Below are 9,270 nucleotides of genomic sequence, written 5' to 3'. Positions count from 1 at the left end.
CCAGGTCATCAAGACCTTTTTTGTACAGTTCTTCTGTGTATTCTTGCCACCTCTTCTTAGTATCTTCTGCTTCTGTTAGGTCCATACCATTTCTGTCCTTTATTGTGCCCATCTTTGCTTGAAATGTTCCCTTGGTATCTCTAGTTTTCTTGAAGCAATCTCTAGTCTTTCCCATTCTGTTGTTTTCCTCTATTTCTTTGCACTGATCACTGAGGAAGGCTGTCTTATCTCTCCTTGCTGTTCTTTGGAGCTCTGCATTCAGATGGGCATATCTTTCCTTTTCTCCATTGCCTTTCATGTGTCTTCTTTTCTCAGCTATTTGTAAGGCCTCCTCAGACAACCATTTTGCCTTTTTGCATTTCTTTTTCTTAGGGATGGTTTTGATCACCACCTCCTAGTGCTACGAACCTTCGTCCATAGTTCTTCAGGCACTCTGTCTGTCAAATCTAATCCCTTGAATCTATTTGTGACTTCCACTGGATAATCATGAGGGATTTGATTAGGTCATACTCGAGCAGCCTAGTAGTTCCTTTCTTTCTTCTGTTTAAGTCTGAATTTTGCAGTAAGTCCATTAAAGTTTATACCTTATTTGAGGCAGGGTGCTCAGGGCTGGTGCACTGGGATGACCCTGAGGGATGAGATGGGGTTGGAGATGGGAGGGAGGGTCAGGATGGGGAACACATGTATACACATGGCTGATTCATGTGAATGTATGGCAAAAACCACCACAATATTGTAAAGTAGTTAGCCTCCAATTAAAAAAAGAAATAAAGAAAAAAAAAAGTTTATACCTTATTTGAAGTAAGAAAATGCCTGAGTTCATGATCTGAGCCACAGTCAGCTCCTGGTCTTGTTTTTGCTGACTGTATAGAGTTTCTGCATCTTCAGCTGGGAAGAATATAATTAGTCTGATTTCAGTATTGACCATTTGGTGATCTCCATGTGTAGAGTAGTCTTCCATGTTGTTGGAAGAGTGTGTTTGCTATGAACAGTGCATTCTCTTGGCAAAACTGTTAGCCTTTGCCCTTCTTCGTTTTGTACTCCAAGGTTAAATTTGCCAGTTACTCCAGGTATCTCTTGACTTCCTGCTTTTGCATTCCAGTCCCCTGTGATAAGGCTTCTCTTGTGAGTCAGAGGGTAAAGAATCTGCCTGCAATGCAAGAGACCTGAGTTTGATCCCTGGGTCAGGAAGATCCCCTGGAGAAGGGAATGGCAACCCACTCCAGTATTCTTGCCTGGAAAATCCCATGGACTGAGAAGCCTGGCGGGCTACAGTCCATGGGGTCACAAAGAGTCAGACACAACGAAGTGACTGACACCCCTGTGAAGAAAAGGACCTTTTTCTGGTGTTGGTTCCAGAAGGTCTTGTAGGTCTTAATAGAACTGTTCAGCTTCAGCTTCTTTAGCATTAGTGGTTGGGGTTTAGACTTGGATTACTGTGATACTGAGTGGTTTGCCTTGGAAACGAACCGAGATCATAAGCTGACAATGTACAAAATTCTATTAAAATTTATATGTTACTTTGAAGTACGAAAATGCCTGAAATTCAAATACTAGAGCAGCAATCTCAGGGGTCTTTGGTAACCTATTAGGGTGTCTGTGATGTCAAAACTATTTGCGTAGTATCGAGACATTTTTTTTTCTCTTTTTCATCGTGTTGACATTTGCATTCACAGTGTTCTAAAAGTAATTGGAGTTGAAGACTGCTGGTGCTTCAGTGTGTGCTAATCAGTAGTAGCAGCAAACTGCAATATTAGTAGTTATTATATTCTTTATTATCATATCCTTGAGGTTGAAAAAAATGCCAATTTCATTTAAGAATGTCCATGATGTGGGCTTCCCTGGCAGTCCAGTAGTTAAAACTTTGCCTTCCAATGTATCAAGTATGGGTTCAGTCCCTGATCTGGGAGCTAAGATCTCCCATGGCTCAGGGTCAAAAAAACAAAAATAAAAAAGAAGAAAACAAAACACAAAACAGAAGCAGTGTTGTAACAAATTCAGTGTAGATTTTTAGCATGTTCCACATCAGAAAAAAAAAGACCATGTTTTTAAAACTTTCAACCTTTTCATACACATTTTGAAAGTACACGGTGATAAAATGGGAAGTACACATAAAACACTTGCATTGCATTGTAAACTCTGATAGTTATCTCTAAGTAAAGCAGTTGTGCACTCTTGAGTTGTGAGCTGACTGAGATACTTTTTTTCCTTGGAATAACTTTTTTTTTTTTTTTTAAGAACTGAGAGATAAACTGGCTTTTCATATTTGGTAGATATTTTCTCACAAATGAATGAGGTTAATTTCTCACTGAAGAAAAAAATTGACAGTATCTGTTCCTAGTGATAAAATTAAGAATTTTTAAGAGAAAATTGGAACTTTGGAAAACTTGTATCACTTTCAGCTTGATAGTGTCCTAATACCTAGTCTTTAAAAAAGATTAGTGATGATATTAAGAAATATGATATCTTGAAATAGTACAATGAAATGTGTTGATATTTGGAAGATATGCATGTCTCCATGACCTAATTTTTTAAATGATCCATTCATCAATGATAAATCTATTGCATGTATAAAACCTTCAGAGTGCAAAAGAGCAATGGATTTTCATATAACTTGGCAGTGCTCATTTGTATTGTTTCAGATTTCACATGGCAACTAATATTTTAAAAAATACTGCTCATTAAGTTTTGGTATGGTATCAAATAATGCCCACCATTATCTGAAGCCTATATGCAGTTCAGGAAGCAACAGTTAGAACTGGACATGGAACAACAGACTGGGTCCAAATAGGAAAAGGAGTATGTCAAAGCTGTATATTGTCACCCTGCTTATTTAACTTCTGTGCAGAGTACATCGTGAGAAATGCTGGGCTGGAAGAAGCAGAAGCTGGAATCAAGATTGCCGGGAGAAATATCAATAACGTCAGATATGCAGATGACACCACCCTTATGACAGAAAGTGAAGAGGAACTAAAAAGGCTCTTGATGAAAGTGAAAGAGGAGAGTGAAAAATTTGGCTTAAAGCTCAGCATTCAGAAAACAAAGATCATGGCATCTGGTCCCATCACTTCATGGGAAATGGATGGGAAAACAGTGGAAACAGTGGCAGACTATTTTTGGGGGCTCCAAAATCACTGCAGATAGTGATTGCAGCCATGAAATTAAAAGACGCTTACTCCTTGGAAGAAAAGTTATGACCAACCTAGATAGCATATTCAAAAGCAGAGACATTACTTTGCCAACAAAGGTCCTTCTAGTCAAGGCTATGATTTTTCCAGTGGTCATGCATGGATGTGAGAGTTGGACTGTGCTGAAGAATTGATGCTTTTAAACTGTGGTGTTGGAGAAGACTCTTGAGAGTCCCTTGGGCTGCAAGGAGATCCAACCAGTCCATCCTAAAGGTGTTCATTGGAAGGACTGATGTTGAAGCTGAAACTCTAATACTTTGGCCACCTCATGCGAAGAGTTGACTCATTGGAAGCAGGAGGAGAAGGGGACGACAGAGGATGAGATGGCTGGATGGCATTACCAACTCGATGCACATGAATTTGGGTGAACTCTGGAAGTTGGTGATGGACAGGGAGGCCTGGCATGCTGCTATTCATGGGTTCGCAAAGAGTCAGACACAACTGAGCAACTGAACTGAATTGATTATCTGAAGATGCAGTTAAAATACTCTCCTGTTTCTCAACTGTGTATATGTGTGAGGCTGAGTTTTTTTCATCTACTCAATCAAAACAACAAATATAAAAGATTGAGTACAGAAGCAGATAGGAGGATCCAGTTTTCTTCTATAGGGCAGACATTATAGAGACTTGTGAAAATGTAGAGCAATGTTGCTCTTCAGTAAGTTTTCTCAGTTTTGAAGTATTTTTCATTAAAAATATAATTATGTTAATAGTTTTATATTAGTATTAAATGAATTACTAAAGTCAGTCTTTAAAAGTCTCATTTTTAATTTTTAGTATGTTAAATATCAATATAAATAATTTTAAAAAGAGCTCTTTTGTACGTGATACTATACACAGAAAATCCTAAACACAGCACCAGAAACTATCACACCTTATCAATGAATTTGGTAAAGTTGCAGAATACAAAATTATTAGACAGAAATTTGTTGCGTTTCTGTACTAACAATGAACTATCAGAAAAAAAAGTTATGATGATAATCCCATTTACTGTTGCATCAAAGAGAATAAAATACGTAGGAATAAACCAACCTGAGGAGTTAAAAGACCTGTACTTGGAAAACTATGAGACATTGATGAAGGAAATTGAGATTTTACAAGCAGGTGAAGATATACAATATTCTTGGATTGAAAGAATTACTATTGTTAAAATGACCATACTACCCAAGGCAATCTACAGACGCAATCTTTGTCAAAATACCAATGGCATTTTTCACAGAACCAAAACAAATAAGTTAATAATTTGTATGGAAGCACAAAAGACCCTGAAAAGCCAAAACTATCCTGAGAAAGACCAGAGCTGAAGGAATGACACCCCTTTACTTCAGACTATACTACAAAGCTGCGGTCATCAAAACAGCATGGTGCTGGCACAGGCAGCACCATAGATAAATGAAAGAGAATAGAAAGCCCGGAAATAAACTGACACACTTATGGCCAATTAATATACAACAAGGGAAGAAAGACCATACAATGGAGAAAAGATAGTGTCTTCAATAAGTAGTGCTGGGAAAACTGGATAGCTCCACGGAAAAGAATGAAGTTAGAACATTTTCTAATACCATATGCAAAGCTAGACTCCAAATGGATTAGAGACCTAAATGTAGGACCAGAAATTATAAAATTCCTAGAGGAAAATATAGACAGAACACCTTTTCATATAAATTGTAGCAATAGTTTTTTGGATCAGTCTCCTAAAGCAAAGGAAATAAAGCAAAAATAAACAAATGGGACCTAGTTAAACTTAAAAGCATTTGTGCATCAAAGGAAAGCATCAGCAAAATGAAAAGCCTACTGAATGGGAGAAAATATTTACTAACAATATGACCAATAAGGGGTTAATATTCCTAAATATATAACTAGCTCATACAGCTGAAAATCAGAAAAAACAAACAACCTGATTGAAAAATGGACAGAAGACCTGAACAGATATTTTCCAAAGATATGCAGATGACTATTAGGCACATTAAAAAATGTTCAACATCATTAATCATCAGGAAAATATGTCAGAACCACAATGAGCTGTCACCTAACACCTGGCAGAATGGCTGTCATTAGAAAGACCACAAGTAACACATGCTGGTGAGGATGTGAAGAAAAGGGAATCCTTGTATACTGTTAGTAGGAATGTAAATTGGTGCAACCACCGGAAAACACCATGGAGATTTCTCTAAAAATAGAACCACCATATGAGCCTGTAATTCCACTCCTGGGTATACATACCAAAACACTAATTCAAAATGATACATTCATCCCAGTGTTCATAGCAGCCCCTCTCCCCTTCCTTCTCCAAACTGGTTACCACTGCTTTGTTCTCTGTATCAGTGAGGCTGTTTTTTTTTTTTTTTCCGCTATATTTACTAGTTTGCTGTATTTTTTAGATTCTACATATAAATGATATCACACATTATTTGTCTCAGTGTTCCAGTATTAAAAAAGGATGGAAATTCTGCCATTTCCAACAAGGTGGGTAGACCTAGAGAGTATTATGCTAAGTGAAATAAGTCAGACAAATACTGTATGATATCATTTATATGTGGAATTTAAAAAATACAACAAACTAGTAAATACAGTAAAAAAGCAACAGACTCACTGATACATAGAATAAAGCATGGGCAATAAAAGGGTAAAGGATTAAGTACTACAAACTATGATGTAGAGAATAAGCTACAAGGGTATATTGTACAATATAGGGAATATAGCAAGTATTTTATAATAACTATAAATGGATTATAACCTTAAAAAATTGTGAATCACTGTATTCTATACCTGTTATTTATATAACATTATACATCAAATATACTTCAATAAAAAGTTAATAACTCCTTGGCATCCTAAATAATTTTTAATATGTAAAAAAATTTTAACAATCTATGGTCTGGAGAAATCCATATATAATTTAGGAGAAGAGCAGTGTTTTAAAGGGCTTCCCAGGTGGCTCAGTGGTAAAGAACCCGCCTGTCAATGCAGTAGACACGGGTTCAGTCTTTGGGTCTGGAAGATCCTCTGGAGGAGGAAATGGCAATCACTCCAGTATTCTTGCCTGGGAAATCCCATGGACAGAGGAGTCTGGAGGGCTACAGTGCATGGGGTCGCAAAAAGTCAGACTTGACTTAGTGATTGAGCGTGCCAAGTGCTGTAAAATCCAAAATGTGCACCTTTTGACTTAAAGCAGTACTTTGAAGTGTTTAAATGGCAGTTTTAAAAAGCTTTGTATTATTGAGCATCCCTGTAGACAGGGGCTTCTGTTCATGGAATTCTCCAAGCAAGGATACTGGAGTGGGTAGCCATTCCCATCCTTCCCCAGGGGATCTTCCCCATCCTTGGGTCTCCCACATTGCAGGCAGATTATTTACCATCTGAGCCATCAGGGAAGCCCATAATAATAAACAAACTTTATTATTTTAAGTCAGATTATTTTGAAACTTTTCTAAAGCTTCATTTTCATTTTATATATTTAAAATGCAACAGAGGAAGCCAAAAAAATGTAATCCATTATTACTTGGAAAGCTTATGTAAGTTTTTGTGGACTTTTCATTTTTTTCAGTTAACCATAGCTGGTTCATGAACAATAAATAAGGCATAAAAATGCTGAAAAGATGTTCTATGACTGTAGAATATTCTTGGTATCATACAGATACAATGACTATTTTAGATGAGTTAAATGGATAAAATTTTATTAAAAAATGAGTAATTGTATAGTCCATTGCCATTTTGAATGTATATGAAAATTAATTCACCATAATGGGAGCCTTTTGCTTCTTTGTACTGTTTATCGTGAAACATGATGGTTAGTGAGGTTTCTGATTTCTCTTTTTTTCTCTAAGCAGATAATCTCAGTGATACCTTGAAGAAGCTGAAGATAACAGCTGTCGACAGAACTGATGATAGTTTAGAAGGATGCTTGGATTGTCTACTTCAAGCTTTGACACAAAATAGTAAGTTGATTTTTTTAGGTGGGGGTGGGAGGGGCGGTGCCCTGGTGGCTCAGACTGTGGAGTCTGCCTGCAGTGCAGGAGACCTGGGTTTGATGCCTGGGTTGGGAAGATCCCCTGCAGATGGAAATGGCAACCCACTCCAGTATTCTTGCCTGGAAAATCCCATGGATGGAGGAGCCTGGCAGGCTACCGTACATGGGGTCGCAAAGAATCGGACACGACTGAGCAACTTCACTTTACTTTACACTTTAGTAAGTTTTTATGTTTACTCAAATGCCAAACAAAAAAAAAAAATCAAGTCAGCAAACTTTCAAAAATTTATATATAGTTTAGCAAATAACTTGCATTCACATTGTTTGAATTCTTTTGAATCCTGTGTTTGAATACTGATGCTGTTTTCCTTGTTCCACCCTCCTACCTACCTTCCCACCCCCAGGATACTGAAAGCCAAGTTGATAGGCAGAAGAAAGGAGAAATTGATTGGTAGTGATGACATTAATACCAATCCCAGAGAGAGGCAGTTCTTAACTGACATGCATCAAGAGTTGTTTTTCTTCTTAACACCTACATTTGTGCTTTAAAAAAAAGACTGTGTTTACATGTGGAGAGGAGAGAGAGGAAGCTTATGAAAAAAGGAAGAAACAGAGAGGGCACTTAAAACCCTTAACATTTTTTTATGATAGCTTTTTAATCATTTTACTTTAAAATAATGTATGCTTAAAATTGAGGTAACTCTTGATCTTTGGTGGTGTGGTAAATAATGCTAGAGATAAAAATTACACAGCTCTTCACTGACCAATTCATTGTATTGTTGCATTTGAGCCATCATATTTCTAGTCATTAATTTCTGTATTATCACAGTGAAAAGATAGATACAGAATACTTTTCATTTGTTCTCTTAATTCTGCTTGGTTGTACTTTGGTTTATGCTTTACTTGTTTTTAATTATGCCTTTATTTTACCCTGAGAGTAATTATGTAGCTGACAAATAATTCAGAAGGGAAGTTATATACTGTATTGTTAAAGTTAAATTTGAAGCACTCTGAGATGTATGCCTTTTTTTTTTTTCTTTAGTAAACTGTGATTAGAAAATTAAAATAATTGACTGCAGTGGTCTTCATGAAAAAGTGCATTTTAAAGGTGGCTTTTAAAGTTCTGTTTCCGTAGTTGTTTGCTTTTGAGATTACAGTTTTGTCAAGCTGTCTGATCTTAGAGATATCACAGAAGGGGTTTAAAACAAGGTGTTCAATGAGACCATCTGGATAAAGGGCACAATGGTAATGAAAAGGAACAATGAAAAAGGGACTTCCCTGGTGGTCCAGTGGTTGGTTGTCTTTGCTTCCAGTGCAGGCGGTTTGGGTTCCATTCTGGTTTGGGTGCTAAGATCCCACATGGCAAAGGGCCAAAAAACAAAACGCAAGCAATATTGTAACACATTCAATAAAGACTTTAAAAATAGTCCACATCAAAAAAAATTTTTAAAAAGAGAAAAGAGAATGTGTAAGGCTTTGTTCACCATTGTAGTAAATTTGTGTGGCTATTTAATAGTTAAATTTAATAAAAGATTAAGTTTTTTACTCTTAACTTTTCAGTAACCCTGTTTGGTTGGTGACTACCTTACTGGGGATCATAGATGTAAACTATTTACACAATGACAGAAGATTCTTACGGATAGCGCTGGTCTTAAAGATGAGAGAAAACCACAGGATGACCTGATTTTTACGCATGCCTATATAGGTCGATTTACATAATATGTAATTAGTCTACATAAATTGAGTATCTCAAATTCATTTTTTTTTTGAAGCCTTGCTTTTTTATAACTTCATTTTAAATGGCCCAGTTTTTTTCTTTGTGTTAGAAACATGCAGTTTTTCCCAAATGGACCATTCATTCAATTCAGTACCTGAAGGATGGGGATTCCATGTCCTTTGTTATACATCGAGGGGCGCTCAGTGCTCTCCTGGAAAGACTGAAACCCAGAGAAAGTTGATAAAGAGAAGTGAAAAAAGGAAGCAAAATTTTATAGTGTTTTAAAGAACAGATTCAGGAAATACTGACAATTGTGTATGGTGTTGGATTAAATTTCAGACCCATTGCAGAGTTATTTGTTAGCCCTATTTATTGAAGATGGTTTTGAAATTGTA

The 9,270-nt window shown here is 36.6% G+C and overlaps 1 protein-coding gene across 2 annotated transcripts in view; it reads left to right on the top strand.

The window, feature by feature from the left end:
* The window catches only part of RAP1GDS1 (RAP1, GTP-GDP dissociation stimulator 1), a 149,925-nt gene that overhangs the window by 40,761 nt on the left and 99,894 nt on the right, over positions 1-9,270 (top strand). For both annotated transcript variants that reach the window (XM_010848323.1, XM_010848322.1), the window contains exon 2: positions 7,019-7,126. In XM_010848323.1, the coding sequence (XP_010846625.1) occupies positions 7,019-7,126 (108 nt within the window). The remainder of the gene's footprint in view (positions 1-7,018; positions 7,127-9,270) is intronic.

The sequence above is a fragment of the Bison bison genome, unplaced genomic scaffold (genome assembly GCF_000754665.1).
Source record: "Bison bison bison isolate TAMUID 2011002044 unplaced genomic scaffold, Bison_UMD1.0 scf7180017864263, whole genome shotgun sequence".
In the NCBI taxonomy this organism is placed as follows: Eukaryota; Metazoa; Chordata; class Mammalia; order Artiodactyla; family Bovidae; genus Bison; species Bison bison.
The sequence above is the reverse complement of the archived record's forward strand: the minus strand, read 5'-3'. Positions and strand labels throughout refer to the sequence as shown.